The sequence below is a fragment of the Hibiscus syriacus genome, unplaced genomic scaffold (assembly GCF_006381635.1).
Source record: "Hibiscus syriacus cultivar Baekdansim isolate YM2019G1 unplaced genomic scaffold, ASM638163v2 tig00110597_pilon, whole genome shotgun sequence".
NCBI lineage: Eukaryota > Viridiplantae > Streptophyta > Magnoliopsida > Malvales > Malvaceae > Hibiscus > Hibiscus syriacus.
This window is the reverse complement of record NW_024062795.1, coordinates 7443803-7458794: the sequence shown is the minus strand read 5'-3', so window position 1 is coordinate 7458794 and position 14992 is coordinate 7443803. Positions and strand designations below refer to the sequence as shown.

The 14992-nt window shown below is 34.9% G+C and overlaps 2 protein-coding genes across 4 annotated transcripts; both read right to left on the bottom strand.

The window, feature by feature from the left end:
• Nucleotides 1–7428: 7428 nt before the first annotated feature.
• On the bottom strand, nt 7429–8043 carry LOC120134572 (probable NAD(P)H dehydrogenase subunit CRR3, chloroplastic). The gene is made up of 2 exons (XM_039151014.1): nt 7772–8043; nt 7429–7621 (listed from the first exon to the last, which is right to left on the bottom strand). The coding sequence occupies exons 1-2, from the start codon at nt 8011–8013 to the stop codon at nt 7534–7536; spliced, it is 330 nt and encodes a 109-aa protein (XP_039006945.1). The 5' UTR covers nt 8014–8043; the 3' UTR covers nt 7429–7533.
• A 239-nt stretch (nt 8044–8282) lies between these two features.
• LOC120134571 lies at nt 8283–12381 on the bottom strand. 3 transcript variants are annotated; one of them, XM_039151012.1, is made up of 9 exons: nt 12087–12381; nt 11325–11675; nt 11025–11240; nt 10221–10867; nt 9892–9988; nt 9755–9808; nt 9465–9562; nt 9144–9331; nt 8283–9061 (listed from the first exon to the last, which is right to left on the bottom strand). In XM_039151012.1, the coding sequence occupies exons 1-9, from the start codon at nt 12324–12326 to the stop codon at nt 8424–8426; spliced, it is 2529 nt and encodes an 842-aa protein (XP_039006943.1). In that variant the 5' UTR covers nt 12327–12381; the 3' UTR covers nt 8283–8423. The 3 variants fall into 3 exon arrangements, with proteins under 3 accessions (XP_039006943.1, XP_039006944.1, XP_039006942.1); XM_039151013.1 differs by having other exon boundaries at nt 8283–9043; XM_039151011.1 differs by having other exon boundaries at nt 8284–9064.
• Between the last annotated feature and the right edge of the window lie 2611 nt (nt 12382–14992).

The following is a 14992-nucleotide window of genomic DNA, read 5'->3' as shown; positions in this document are numbered from 1 at the left end:
TGATTGAAGTCCATAGTTGCCAACATCAGGAAGATCCGGAAATTCAGGCTCATACACTGCATCATAATCAGCCATGTACATATGTGCAGGAAGTTCGGCTGGTGTTGTATTTATCGGAACGTCATCCTCGTCATCATCAGAATGCACGTTAAACTGTGGTGAGTCAGGTTCAACGAATAATCTCGTTTCAGCACCATCTGCACCTGGCTCCCGAAGAGGTTCTTCTGGTGGAGATGAGGGTTCCTCCGATAATCCAATGTTGAGGTCAAATAAGTTCTCGCTTGTGTGTCCTCCCCTTGAACTTAAGGCCATTGTATCATGTGGGATGTGAATAGACTACCGTCTCGTTGGCATTTTCATATTTAAGTCAAAAACATTGGCATATGAATGTATGCCCCTTGAAGTAGAAGAGATGTTGACATATGGATTATTGGTGAAACCACGTGGGTTGAGATCATAAGCAGTTGCAGATGAATGTCTTCCTACTGAACTTGATGGTATGGCATATGGCGTTGGATCCGCCATTAATGATGTGAAATCATTACAGATCAGTTGTGTCGGGATATCAACTTGATCAGCTTGATATACAATGCCAAAGTGAGAGGAATATGAGAGACCACGAGAAGCACGAACCTCAATAAAAGTGGCATATATTTCAATAAGAGATTGTGAACTTCCCATATGAGCATCAACCATCATAGAAACATCATCATCGTTTGAAAGTTGAAATGATGTATACGTGAGCGGAAAAAGTTCAGTAGAAAATCTGTAATGAAGTGAAGATAGTCTTCTCCGACCTACTACACGAATCTTTAACGAAATTTTTGTGATTAACTCCTCAAGAGTGATGTTTCTCTTCAAGGTTAAGGGGATATAATGATCTGAATAAAAAACAACCCCCTCTTCATCTTCCTTAATTTCTCCATCATACAAAACAACAGCATGAAGACGACTCATTTTCAGAGAATAGAGGATTGAGATTTTTGAGAAATTTAGAGTTTGAGAATTTCAAAGCTTGTGAACTGAAGTTTGTTTTAAAAGTTTATAATACGTTGCATATAATAGTGTCTATAACAGGGGTACTATTCATTTGAAGGCGCGTTCCCGGGGGCGCGCCTTCCATTATTTTGTCAGAGAATATGTTATCATTGCCCTATTATGTCACTTATGTCCCCCGGGAACTATTCATGTCAATACCTATTATTTTTTAGGGGACCATGAAGGTGCGTTCTTGGGGGCGTGCCTTCCATTATTTTTTCAGAGAATATATTATCATTGCCCTATTATGTCACTTATGTCCCCCAGGAACTATTCATGTCAATACCTATTATTCCTTAGGGCACCGTGAAGCCGCGTTCTCGGGGGCGCACCTTCCATTATTTTGTCAGAGAATATGTTATCATTGCCCTATTATGTCACTTATGTCCCCTGGGAACTATTCATCTCAATACCTATTATTCCTTAGGGGACCGTGAAGGCGCGTTCCCGGGGGCGCGCTTCCATTATTTTGTCAGAGAATATGTTATCATTGCCCTATTATGTTACTTATGTCCCCCGGGAACTATTCATGTCAATACCTATTATTCCTTAGGGGACCGTGAAGGCGCGTTCCCGGGGGCGTGCCTTCCATTATTTTGTCAGAGAATATGTTATCATTGCCCTATTATGTCACTTATGTCCCCCGGGAACTATTCATGTCAATACCTACTATTTCTTAGGGGACTTTAAAGCGTATTCCTGGGGAACTATAGATGGATGGTGAAATCAGGTAAATTATAACCAAAATTTAACTTCTTTTGGAAGTTCAACAAGTTAAGGATAAAATTATACATATAGATAAATTTAAGTTCATAACTTAAATTAAAACGTTATGTGAAGTTTGAATAAATTAGATAAAATGTTATGGATAAATTGAATAAATGTGAAATGATAAGTTGATTGTTACATTGAAATTGTGTGGAATGAACATCGACATGTTTTTACGAATAAATGTGAAGTGATAAGTTGATTTTAATGTATACGTTTTAATATATATGTTAATGATAAAATCATATGTATGGATAAATTTAATTTCAATTTAAGTATTGTGAACTATAATTGGAATATAACTTTTAATTTCGAATACAATTGGAATATTAAGTTGAATTTAATGTTAAATTTCGAATACTATAATTTATATTTTAATTTTAAATTTCGAATAATATTATTTGTATTTTAATTTTAAATTTCGAATACTATAATTTTTATTTTAAAAAAATTTATTAAACATTTAATGTTAAATTTGAATAAAAAATAACATTAAAAATATTAGCAGTAACAACCATGAAACATTTAAATAACATAACCAAATTACATAAATTTCTGAAATATAACTATTTAAATAACATTAAAATACAACTAGATCATCGATGTCGTCTTCTCGAATGAGTTCCACATGGCGGTGGTTGTCTATTTCGCGGAGGATTTCTTCGTGGAACTTGTTCTTCAGTCTCCTCATCTTCACTATCATCATCATCGACATTTTCTTCATTTGGTGTAGATGACGCTGTAGGGGCTGAAGGGCCTGTATAAAATAATGACCCTGGATGAGTGCTAGTAATAATCCCACCGCTCCCCGGGAACTGTGGAATCATTGTCATCGATGTCTGTGATCCAGATGGAGATTGAGGTGTCTGTGGAAAAGCACCACCAGCCAAATAAGATGCATATGAACCATATGTTGGATCATTAAACATAGTCGTATATGCACCCCCATATGGTATAAAACCCTGCGGGCTAGGCATGTAACCTGGCGGGCTAGGAATGTAACCCTGCGGGCTAGGAATGTAACCCTACGAAGATGACATATGAACTGGTGGGGTTGGCATATACCCCTGAGGATATGGCATCTGAAGTGGAGGGCTGGGCATGTACCACTGTGGCATAGGTGGATAAGGATGTTATGATGGGACTGATGCAGAACCGATAGTGCCTTCTCTCCGTCCACGCGTCGGGGGACGATGATATTAAGACGGTTGACATCTTTCTTGGCGCCTAGGAATGTTAACCCCTCGTGCTTCCGCCGAAAGTAGAAACGGCTTCCCATTTTCATTAAACCAATCCATATAGTTATCCGTAACCATATGACTAGTTTCAACGTAATATTGTCGAGGGGCCAACTGTGCATACCGGTTCTCCCAAAGCGCAATCCAATCTCTGTGTCTCACCACCCAGTTAATCTTTTTCTTTCCTCGTCTATCTATGTTATGCACGTCGTCTAAATTCCTAGGTGCTCCAGGAATATATTGCGTACAACCATATTGACGGAGCATGCGATCAACTAGATGTCACTAAATAATAGCATAACATATAAGAGGTATAACCGATATCCAAACCTCTAATGACCCACCAAGATAGGGTGGGATGTAAGTCTTCACTTCATCGCTCGCATAAGGTATCCATTGAAACTGAAATATAAATATACAATTCAAATAAATAAAATATTCTAATTATATCTAGCATTTTAAATTGAAATATTAATATTTAAACAGGTGTAAAAACATACCTCAGACCCAACTTTTGTATTAATAAGTAGACGAATTTCCTCTAACCCAGTAGGTATACTTCTATGGTCCTTTCTTTTCATCGACCACCTATGAAATATAATATAAACTAAATATCACCCTATTTAATTAAAAATATTTAAATCAAAATTTAGTTTGAAAATTACCTCAATAATAAGGGGAATACGTATGGTTCATTCACTATCGGGCATAAGAAAGACATGTGGAACCACGCCCATGATTGTAGAAGCATGAGACATCCACCGATAGCAGTTTTCTTATAATTCGTCGCCCGAAACATTTCTCTAAAGAGAAATGCCAAAACTGCAGCGCCCCAACTATATCTTCCAGCTTCATCAAAATTGATCAGATGTCGCAACCACATACAATGCACCTGGTTGCGAGATTTGTCATGCATCAATATTCCTCCAATTATTCGTAGAATATATGCCCGAGCACATGTCTTTGCTTGATCCTCTGAAGCATTTTCATTTAAAACCTCAAAATTAGCTTTCAACCAAGATAAAGCTATTCTACCTCCATTAAACTCTGGCGGAGCAGCTCCAAGATAATCCATGCACATTGACTGCCAATCACCATCCACCATACCACACATCATATTTCCGTCGACGAGAAGCCCAGATGCATAGAGACATCCTCCAATGTAATTGTAGCCTCTCCACATGGAATGTGAAAAGTGTGTGTCTCGGGCCTCCACCTCTCAATCAATGCAAAAATTAGGACAGGTTCGAGTTTGCAACCTCCAATAATTATTGCAATATATCCGAACCCGGAAGAAGCCAAATATGGCAAAATACGTTCCGGTGTCGGTATACGTAGATTTTTAATAAATGTCTCTAAAATACGATCAGTATCCTAAATAATATGCATTATAAAAAATTAAAATTAATATAAATTCATAATAAATTTAAATTAAACATAACAATAAATATTAACATTAATTATAAAAAAAAATATTACCATATCGCTAAAATGTCTGGAGATATGGTCAGCATCCAATCGCATCAGCATTTTACTTTCCATTATAAATGTAGACAAAAAAATAATTAGCACAAAAAATAATTAATTAATAAATTTAAATAAATAATAATTATATTAATATAAAATATAATAACTATTTAAAAAAAATACTAACTGAAAAATAAATTTCTTACCATTAATAAGAAATTTAAAACTCAAAGATTTGGAGAATTTGAGTTATATAAGAGATGAGAAGATGATTTTGGTATGAAGAATGAGGGGGGAGGTTGAGAAGGTTTATATAGGGAGAGTAGGAGGGGTAGTTGGGGAAAAATCGGATGGACATTTAAGACATTTAATGAAAGGCGCGTCCCCGGGGATGCGCATTTCACACGTGGCAACCGAATTAGCAAAACCCCGTGAAGGCGTGTCCCCGGGGATGCGCCTTTCACACGTGGCATCCAACTCAGCGTAAAATCAGGTAAAACGCGTCCCCAGGGATGCGCCTTTCACCACCTCAGCCGAAAGAGTGCCACTTCGAGAAATATATGTCAAACAATGCTAAAAAGGGAGATATTCGATTAAACGATGTCAGTTTGGTCAAATCGCCTCTCTCCACCACCATTGAATGGTGTTGGATTTTTCTAGGTTTTTACTTCCTTTGTTCTATGTTAAAAGTATCAAATACCCCAAAAAAATTGTAAAAATTTAGGAGATATGTAGGGTACGATAGTCTTAATATATAATTAATAAAATGTGTTACTTGAAATGTTAATATTTTTTAACATTTTCGGTAAAATGCTACCTAATACATTATTTTTTCTACCGGAAATGTTAATATTGGACGTTACTTAAAATGTTTAATATTTCTGGTAAAGCTCTACTTAAAATTCTATCGAAAATGTTAATATTGGACGCTACCTAAAATGTTTTTTTACCAAAAATTAGATAACAAAATTAAATTTTCGGTAAAAAAAATAATGTTTTAGGTAGCATTTTGCCGAAAATGTTAAAAAATATTAATATTTTGGGTAGGATCTTTCTTTAACCGTATATTAAGGCTATCTTACAACAGAACTACCCAAAGATTTAACGTTTAAAATAGGTCAAAGAATTTAATTAATTTAATTTTTCACGTCAAAGTTCAATTAAGTCTAAAAATTTTTAGAAGATTAATTGATTTTTAAAAGTTCAAGGCTTCAAGAACACTTCAACTTTATTTTTAATATTATTTGTTAAAGAGATATTCTTTCTTGTTTTTTTTTATTTTATTTACGGAAATCACTAATTTTATTTAAAAATACAAAATATTTTAAATTATAATAAATATTTACAATCATAAAATTATAGAAAAAACTATCCACAAATCGTAATTTATCCAAAAAAAACTCGTATTTATTCAAAATATGAAATATCTTAAATTACAATAAAGATTTACAATTATAAAATTACAAAAGATATGATCGCATGGGCAAACAAAATACAAAAGGAGATCAAACTACTGAAAGACCACAGAAAAACCGTAAATCAGACTCAAGCGACGTGAAATGCTATCCATAAACGCATAACGGATATTCAAATTCAATCCAAGGGTCAAAAGTATGAAATATCAACAATATAATATATAAGCGTAATCTTGATCAGTCGTGACGATGTCAAAGCAATCATTAGAAAAAGATAAGTGAAAATAACAATCAAACGACTGAAAAACGTGTCAAAAGACAAATAAAAATTATGCCTTGAAGATAAATGAAAATGTATCATACAGACAAATTTATTGAAAATATAAAACAAAAGAAAATAAGGACATAATATAAAAAAAAAATAAAAGGACAATAGAGAATATTGACGGTCGGCAACTAACATTAAAGTTGGTGTCACCACTTCCGATCAATAAATACAAAAAGAGAAAAGATTAAATGGCTTACTAATTTAACATAAATATTTAATTGGTTTGATTTTTTTATATTTTTTTCTTGCTAAATATGGTTTAATATGTTAATTTATTATTTGTTGAATATGGTTAATTGATTTTTTAAGTAGTGTTGATATATTTAACAAATTAGCATTATTATTATTATCTCATACGTACTAATGGTATTGTAGAAGTAGATGAATCAAATTTAACAAATTAAAGGGACTAAATCTAAAACTCTAGCATAGTAGAAGGAATAAATTCATAATTAAACTAACTCTCTACCTTTGTTTTTTCTTCTTTTACCCGGTGTTGGATTTTCTTTATGAAAAATGGATTCAACTGTAGTTAAGAAGGTGGTCAATGGTCACAGAATTATTATATTTTGCATTAGTTTAGACAAATTTAAAACTACATGTTGAAGATAACAAAAGAATAAAAAAATCAATGGCAGGGGCCTGAATTGGAAGAGAGAAAAAATTAGTAGGCGTATAGGGTATTAGCCATGGTCATGTCTGGAGAAGATGAAGCAAACTAGCAGGTTACGAGCCTCCGAAGGAGAAACAGAGGAAGATGAAGTTATTATCTTATTCCGCAAAAATTCTTATCTAAATAAATTTAGTTACTACATAATTTTCAATCACGAGAATTATATTAAAATCCATTTTAATTAACGAATAAAATTTGAGCGAAACGAAAGTAGGTGTTGAAGCGGGTAGTTTCACATGATGAGGGGTGTGGTGAATGGGAGCTTGATGAAGAAATGGTCCAAATGGGTAGGATCCACTGAAGCACAATCAACAGAATTGTCTTTCCTGCGCAAAAGCAATTGGCAACAACTAAAAGAATCAAAAGAAATGGGATTTACAAATCAATGTTCACATCTTTTCTGCAGAATAGTGCTTTCACATTTGGCTAAGTGGCTTGAATAGAGCACTTGAAGGGCTGATTTAGGCATACATGGACATAAATTCCTAGTTTAAGCTGCGCGATTTGAAAGAAATAGAAACGAATTAGAGACAACAATGATCAAATACCGGAGGAACGGAAGGTTGCTTCTGTTGTGGAACCGATACACTCCCCAGTCTCGCGTAGCTACTTCTCGATTTCTCCTTCAAATTTACCACCACCAACAGGCAACAGCCCATCAAATATCGTCTTCCTCCTTTCCCCCTCCAACTCACTGACCATGTTTAACCAAACAAAAATTCAGACTTTACTCACAAACGAGCTAAAATCCATCTTGAAGGGGAAAAAACAGTAGAAAGCGCAACATTAAAGGAAGAAACTTTTAAGAACTTCAAAGAAAGAAAGAGGGTAGAAGAAGATATGCCCGGAGTCAGCGTCACGGAAGAAGCCGGCACCAATGGCACGTTCAATCTGGACAATAGAAGGAGGAGGGTTTGGCTTCTGTTGACGCAAACGTTGTCTCCTCCTTCTCGGTCGGCTTGCTGTTTTCGGTTTCGAGTTTGTATGAGTTTCTTGAGGAGAGGGTTTATCTACTAGAGAAGCTAAGGGAAGAAATACAGCTCCAGCCGTGGAAATGGAACTGCAGGATAAGCAAGCCAGTGTCATGCTTCTTTGGCTTTCTGTGTTCTTTGCTGACTGTCGAAGGATAACTTCAAAAAAACTACCAATTGGCTGGCCAATGATCAAGCAGAAATATCTTCACAAGATATTAAGGGACAAAATTAGAAGAGATGAGACCCCGTTTAGTTAATGATCATATTTATCATCACTCCCCGTATTATGAATAAGTTATGGAAATAGTCCATCAATTTTAACACCTATAGTTTTTTAATTTTAAATTTTGAGTCCCTACTCATAATACAAGAATAATATTAAGAAATACTTGTCACTAAAACATGGACTTTCTGGTGAAATTATACCGATATGATAACTCCATAAAAATGGATCCTGAATATAACAAAAATGATTTACAATATCTGTACGACGCCCCTGAAAACCTAGTTTTCGTGTTGCCATCACACAGGTAGATTTCTCAGCAGACGAAGTGCTCGTGTAAAATCTGATCTTTGCGATAAAACAATCTTCCTCAACGCCGGCACTGCCCCGGCAGCTATGATTGCTGAATGATTCTCACTGTCCATACTCAGATTATACAGTATCGATAAGGCCGCTTCGACTGCCCTGTCACTTCCTTCTTCGATAAGCTTCACCAGTGGAAATATACCGCCCCTAGATGCGACAGCTCGGGTGGAATCAACGACCCCTTCGGAAATTATTCTGTTAAGTTCAAGAGCAGCAGCTTCCTGCGTTTCTGGAGAAAAAGATGATTGTATCTGCTCTATAAGTCTTGGTATTGCCTCATAAAGGGTTACCTCCATGCTGATCGGATTCTCGTAATCCACATAAGGACTGGATAAAGAGCTCAGTTTGACAAGGCAAGCCGCAACCCAATCTTTGTTTTGAAGAGGTATAGCGGACTTTAGGATTTTGCGGAGTAATTTAATGAAAAGGGTAGGGTCTACTTTTCGGTAAAACTGTTCCGAGTCGAGAAGTTTTGTAAGTAGCCTTGAAGCTGCAGAGACTGCTAGAGCAGCTTCTTCAAGTTGGAGAGCATATTTGTCAGGTTCCTGACCTTCTACATCAGCTTCCATGTCTGCAAAATAGCAAAGGTGTATCGGTACTTGTCTAAAGCATTACAGCTTAAGTGTTTCGACTAAGACTTTATATCTCCTTACTTAGAGCATTTTGTTGAAAAACAGCTTCCAAACCGGACCACATATCTTCTTTGATAATCGTTTCCATGCTAGGTTCGATTACCGTCATGAATTCCAAGATAGAAGCTGCTTTCCTTTGCAAGTTTGATGGTGAAGTCTTCATAATCTCAATAAGGCGGGTAATGACAGCAGAGTCCAGCAATTCTTTCCTACAATACATTTCCAAGATATATGACTGCTCAGTCTAACAATTCACAACCCAAGGATACAATAAAAAGGAGGTCATATGATGAAGCATCATATTTCAAAGAAACAAAGACACGAAAAAGAAGGGGAAAAAACCTGGAATCCATTATTGACGCGGGCCTATCACTAGAAGAATCAACAATGCTTGCAGCTCCTATACCTGTTTTTGAACCATTTACTGGTCCATTGTAGAACTAGATACAACAGTATACTAGAGTAAGTCAATAGAAAAATGCAGGGTCCAAATCACCCTGTGCGTGTGCACGCTTGAGGGGTGATTGTGTTTTGAAAACTCTGAATAATAAAGGTGTCTAAGTGTCAAAAAAACCAACAAATAAAAATGTCTTTTATCATTTACGCTATGCTGTAGGAACGGATTGACTAACCTTTGACTTCATTTCTTTACTGGGGTCTAAAATCCTAGCAAGTATATATAAGGTCTGCAAATGCAGCAAGAATCCATGTCACTAATATCAAACTAGTATTATTACAAATTCTATCATGAGAAAACAAACATAGCTACCTTTTCCATCAAGCTTCCGGAGGTCTCCGAGTTTTTCAGAGTACAAACTAAAGGGTGTAAAATACCTTCAGCTTCAAGTACCGGATAAACAAGAGGGCTGCAGCAAACAAGAAACTTCAGAGAACATTCTATCTTATCTAAAAATCGGGATACAGAGCAAATGTTTTGTTAGTTAACTCCGAAACTATCAATAAAATAAAGAAAACAGAAATGTGGATAATGAATAAGAATACGAGGGAAAATGTCAAACATAATAGCGTGATGCACAATGTTCAATTAGGAAAAATTCAATAAAGACTAACAAAGAGAATAACAATGAATAACAGTACCTAATAGACAACCTCTCCAAAGCATGGGTCACAGCGGATCTGACAGCATAACTATTGTGGTCTAAAAGCCGAATCAAATGCTTGATGGCTCCTGCTTCCTTGAATGAAATCCGCATATGTTCATTGATAGATGAGTCAGCAATTGACTCGGCAGCCCTCGATATGGCAACCTCGTCATCAAGCTCAAGTATCAAAACTAATCGAGCTACACCATCAATCCATGGGAGAATAGTAAGTCGATTATCAGTGGGGGTATCAAACTGAGATTCTCTTTTGCCATCCAACTCTATAGCCCCTATACGAGCAAGAAATTGTTGTTGTGTCCGTCCAACTATTGCATTCTGCTTAGCTTCCTCTATCTTGGCATTCTCGCCAACATTTAACCCGAGGAGTAATTCAGAGGCACCAAACCTTGAAGGACCTTTTGAAGTCTGCTCGATCTCTGTACCATCAGGCATAGAAGGCCATGAATATAATCCTGGCCTGAAAGACTTGTAAGCGGCAGAACCAACCATGGGCACAGGAACCAGACCCTCCTCTATGACTAGAATTCTATAATATTGATCCTTAACAAGTTCCAATAAAGCATTTCTAGCTTCTTTCCGAATCACTTTAAATTCTTCCAAGTCAGTTTTTAAGAGCTTTGCCTGAATTTGAAATGAGAATGTTTCATCAGGTCCCATTGAAAAGTAGTTTCAGTTACAGTTAGTCACTATATTTCATGTACCAATTCAGCATGTAACCGGAACACCATTAAGTTAATTGAATAGAAAACAATCAGCCCAGTTCAGCAAAGATCCTCACCAATTTCGGAATGGCACCGGCTTCAACCATTATGCCATGATTACAATGGCTCAAGGCCAAATTTGCCAAAACCCCACCAGCTTCTTCCTTCACTTTTATGTCATCATCATCCAGGGAATTGATGAGCAATGGTAGGATATCCGAGAGTGCAATTTTCACTCTAAGTTCCTCATCAACAGACAAGTTCCACAAAGTACAAATACTTTGCTCTTTAACCTAAAAAAGTTCAAAACGTCTAAAATTTCAGCAAACAAGATAAACAAGACGAACATTTTCAAAGGCAAAATACCTCCACTGTACCTCAGAAGTCAAAGAAGGTCGATTCAGCAAACCAGTTATCCCTTCTATTGCTCCACTTTCTGCTACTATACCTCTGTACAAATTGATTGAAGATATGGACCGTAAAAGACCAGCAGCTGCTTCACATGTAGCACTAGACTCAGAGCTGAGAAGGTTCACGGTTAAGTTTACGCAGCCCTGAAACTGCAGAATGGCATCAATGCACTTCTTTCCACCAAGTGAATATTTCCATAGTGCAACTATTGCCTGTTCTCGGTCAAGAGCATCATGGTCTAGCCCAAGCATCCTTACAAATAAGGCCACATAGTTGTCACCTAAAGTGGAAGAGCTACTGTTTGTCCCTTCACCAACCTGGAATTAGCATAAGAAGCTGCATGTTAATGTACCTTAAACTAACTACCATGGTCAAAAGAACAAAATTACTGTTTTCATTGTCGTTATAGCTCTGTACTGATTCGATATGAAAAAGTAAAGTTCTCATCTATTGACCCAGAATCAAAACTTTGTTCCTACAAAAAATGGGTAAAATTCCCCGACTGATAAACCAGTTACTAAGATAGTATTAACAAGTATTAAAGGCATTTCCTTTGACTAATCATTCACATTCTAAAACCATAAATCTTATAGTTTTCAGAGACATCTTTCTCTCCAAAAGCCGAACAAAAACACAAGATAAAGGAAAGAAGAACAAAAAGAACAAACTCTGAGTAAAATTACAAGGGCCCAGATAGGAAAACAGAAGCTTTAAGTTGTATAACTTACAGAAACAGCTGCAGGCTCATGTAGGGTGCCGCCATCATCGTTCACTTTCCTGAGGACTTTACGGATGGAACACGGCTTGGGTTTGAAGATAGCGGTCCAAAGATGATTGTAATGATAGAAATGATGGGACTTTGTGGGAAAGGGCGAGTTTTTTGTGCTGGGTTTTGGGGGTGAAAATACTTGCTGGGGATTGAGCAGCTTGAAGTTGAAGCAAGTGGGGAGAGTTGTTGAGGCAATCATTTTTGGCGTAAAACGGGGAGATTGGAAGCAGGAACTTTGGGGTCAGTGCCCTTGTTCCACTGGTCGGATAATAGAACTTACTAGGCTTTTGCCACGGGATATATAAGGGTTTTTTTTTTCTTCTTAATATAATATTATTAATTATACTATAAATTAATTTTTTATTTTCTCCATGTATAATAGTTTTTTAATAATCTTATGTTTTATTATTTTATAATTTAATTGTTGTATTGGTTTTTTTATTGAAATTTAAAATTTATATTTGAAAACTTAAAAAGAATAGATTTTTCTAAATATTTTTTACGTAATTAAATTAAATATATTACATACTTGATTTCACACACACTTATGCATTACAACAATTACAATACCAATTGAATAAAGATTTTATCTGTATTTAAATCAAATTATTTAAATATATGGATATTGGAATTAATTAAACTTGAGCAACCAGATACTACATTCAATGAGTGGAACCATTAATCAAACAATTATTTGTTGGGAGGGATTAATCAAATAACTTTTAGCATGAATGTCTATATATTATCACCACTAAAATACTTGTTAATGGGTTTTGTTTATTTTTTAAAATTTTTCAACACAGTCCAAGTTATCCTCTTCATTACAGAATGGAGTTTAAGTTGGTGCCATGAAGGAGCCAAATTGAATATTTAGATTATTTTCACTGTACAGTTGACAGCATTCGCAGAAAAACTAGAAGATGAAGATGAAGCCCAACAAACTCCATCAGAACCAGAATCTGAACCTGAATAGCACAGCCACTGACACAGATCCAGGCCCAAATATCTATTTTATTAGTATTATTTATGTTTGGGCCCTCGAGTTTCATCATGGTTCCGTCCGTAAGGGTTTAGGTTCAATTAGTATATGATCATGACTTTTTGGTTCAGATTAGTACTTTAACATTTTTTTTACCAAATTAGATCAATAAAATCAAGCTCGTGTATTAATTTGACCTAAGGTACAATGTTCAAATTGAATCTTAAAATTAAGTTCATATATCAAAATATAAATTAATCTATTTTAATGATATTTCTAATACCCAACAAGTTAATTAAACTCTTACTATATCGAGATTTGAGTTGAATTCAAGGTAACAAAACTCTTCTAATATCATTTTATTCGCTCTTAAAATTAAATATGACATCTTATTTAAAAGATATTGAATTTCTTACTTTTCAATCCAATATATATACATTACATATATTGATTGGGATCTACTTGCATAATATATAAATCTTTTAGTTTACAAGTTTTATACTGTATCATAGGATTTTATCCCTATATATATAATTGAACTCATTAAATAGCATGAATAATAAAAGGGAATATTTTTATATCTTAAAAATTTTATATTCGAATAACTATGTCTATAAAATATGTATATGTTTTCAATTGGTTAAAAAGGTTTCTTAACAAAGAGTTGATAATATATATAGGGGTCACCTAAGTGAAATTTATACACGTGATTTTCTGCAATTCGAAATGAATAACTTGAAATGTCTACAGGGCATGCAGGAATGATGGGCATTAATGTAAGAAGGGGGTATGCGCTGGCTGGTGTGTTGATTGTCGAACAAAACGGAGACAGAGAAGGGAAGTAGCTGACATTTTTACCATATTTTTGGGAACTTCCAATTCGAATCTCTCTCCATGTGATGCCCCCCACCACCATGTTTCCTGTTTTTTTAATAATCTCATCAACTTGCAAACATTTGTATTTAAAATGGAATTTCAGATTCATTATTTTCAGAGCTCAGAGATATGCCATTAATGTCAGATTACTCTGTTTCTTGAGTTAAAAACACCCCTTCCTTTAGTAGCTGACCTTTTCCTTGCATTTTCCTAGATGCTTCTTTCACATTCAAACAATCTCCCATTGAATAATAATTTATTCAATTCAATTTTTATTTTTATACATAGATAAAATAAAATTATCTTCCAATGATTCGTTAGGATTAGGATGCAATCTAATAAGGAGTGTTAAACAAATCGACTCGAATTATCCGACCCATTAACCTGTTTAAAAAATATAAGATATTTATAATAAAAATATTCTAAATTACATTTCAGAGTCTGTTATTTTATCGTAATTTTCAGGTTCAATCCGTGTCATGAAATTTCATTTAAACGGATACCTGACTATCCGACTACTCCATTATCTTTTATTTGACAGAAACAAAACTCCTCGTATGATAATTAAAACCCCATATAAGGATCTTTCTGGGTTTTATGCTTTTGGTTTTGTTGCGAGAGAAAGATAAGAGTGAAGAAGAAAAAGGCGGGTAAATCATGAGTCGCGCTAGCGGGTACCCTGTTATCCAAATTAGTGGATACCTTACTTTCACGAGTCGGGACATGAATTAAGTTTTAGTACTCCAAAATGCGGATATTCGAATATTAATACCCTGAATCCAACTACTATACATCGAAAAGTTTTAAATTATGATGAAATTCATTTCAGGTTCATTTATAAACCTTTTTCCCTAAAATTATAATTTAATTAAAATAATATTATATATGACTAGATTTTAAAATTAAAATAATGTCTCCCATAATCTAATATAATAATAGTCTTGGTTTTTAAAACTTATATATTTTATCAATTAATTTATTTTTATAATATTATCAATCTAAATATGTGA

Coding starts and splice junctions, on each gene's coding strand:
- LOC120134572 (XM_039151014.1), bottom strand. CDS start 8,013: ATGACACTGGCTTGCTTATCCTGCAGTTCCATTTCCACGGCTGGAGCT. Junction 7,622..7,771: donor TTCCGTGACGCTGACTCCGG/GCATATCTTCTT, acceptor AAACATGGTCAG/TGAGTTGGAGGGGGAAAGGA.
- LOC120134571 (XM_039151011.1), bottom strand. CDS start 12,326: ATGATTGCCTCAACAACTCTCCCCACTTGCTTCAACTTCAAGCTGCTC. Junction 10,868..11,024: donor CCGGTGCCATTCCGAAATTG/GTGAGGATCTTT, acceptor TTTCAAATTCAG/GCAAAGCTCTTAAAAACTGA. Junction 9,332..9,464: donor GCGTCAATAATGGATTCCAG/GTTTTTTCCCCT, acceptor AATGTATTGTAG/GAAAGAATTGCTGGACTCTG.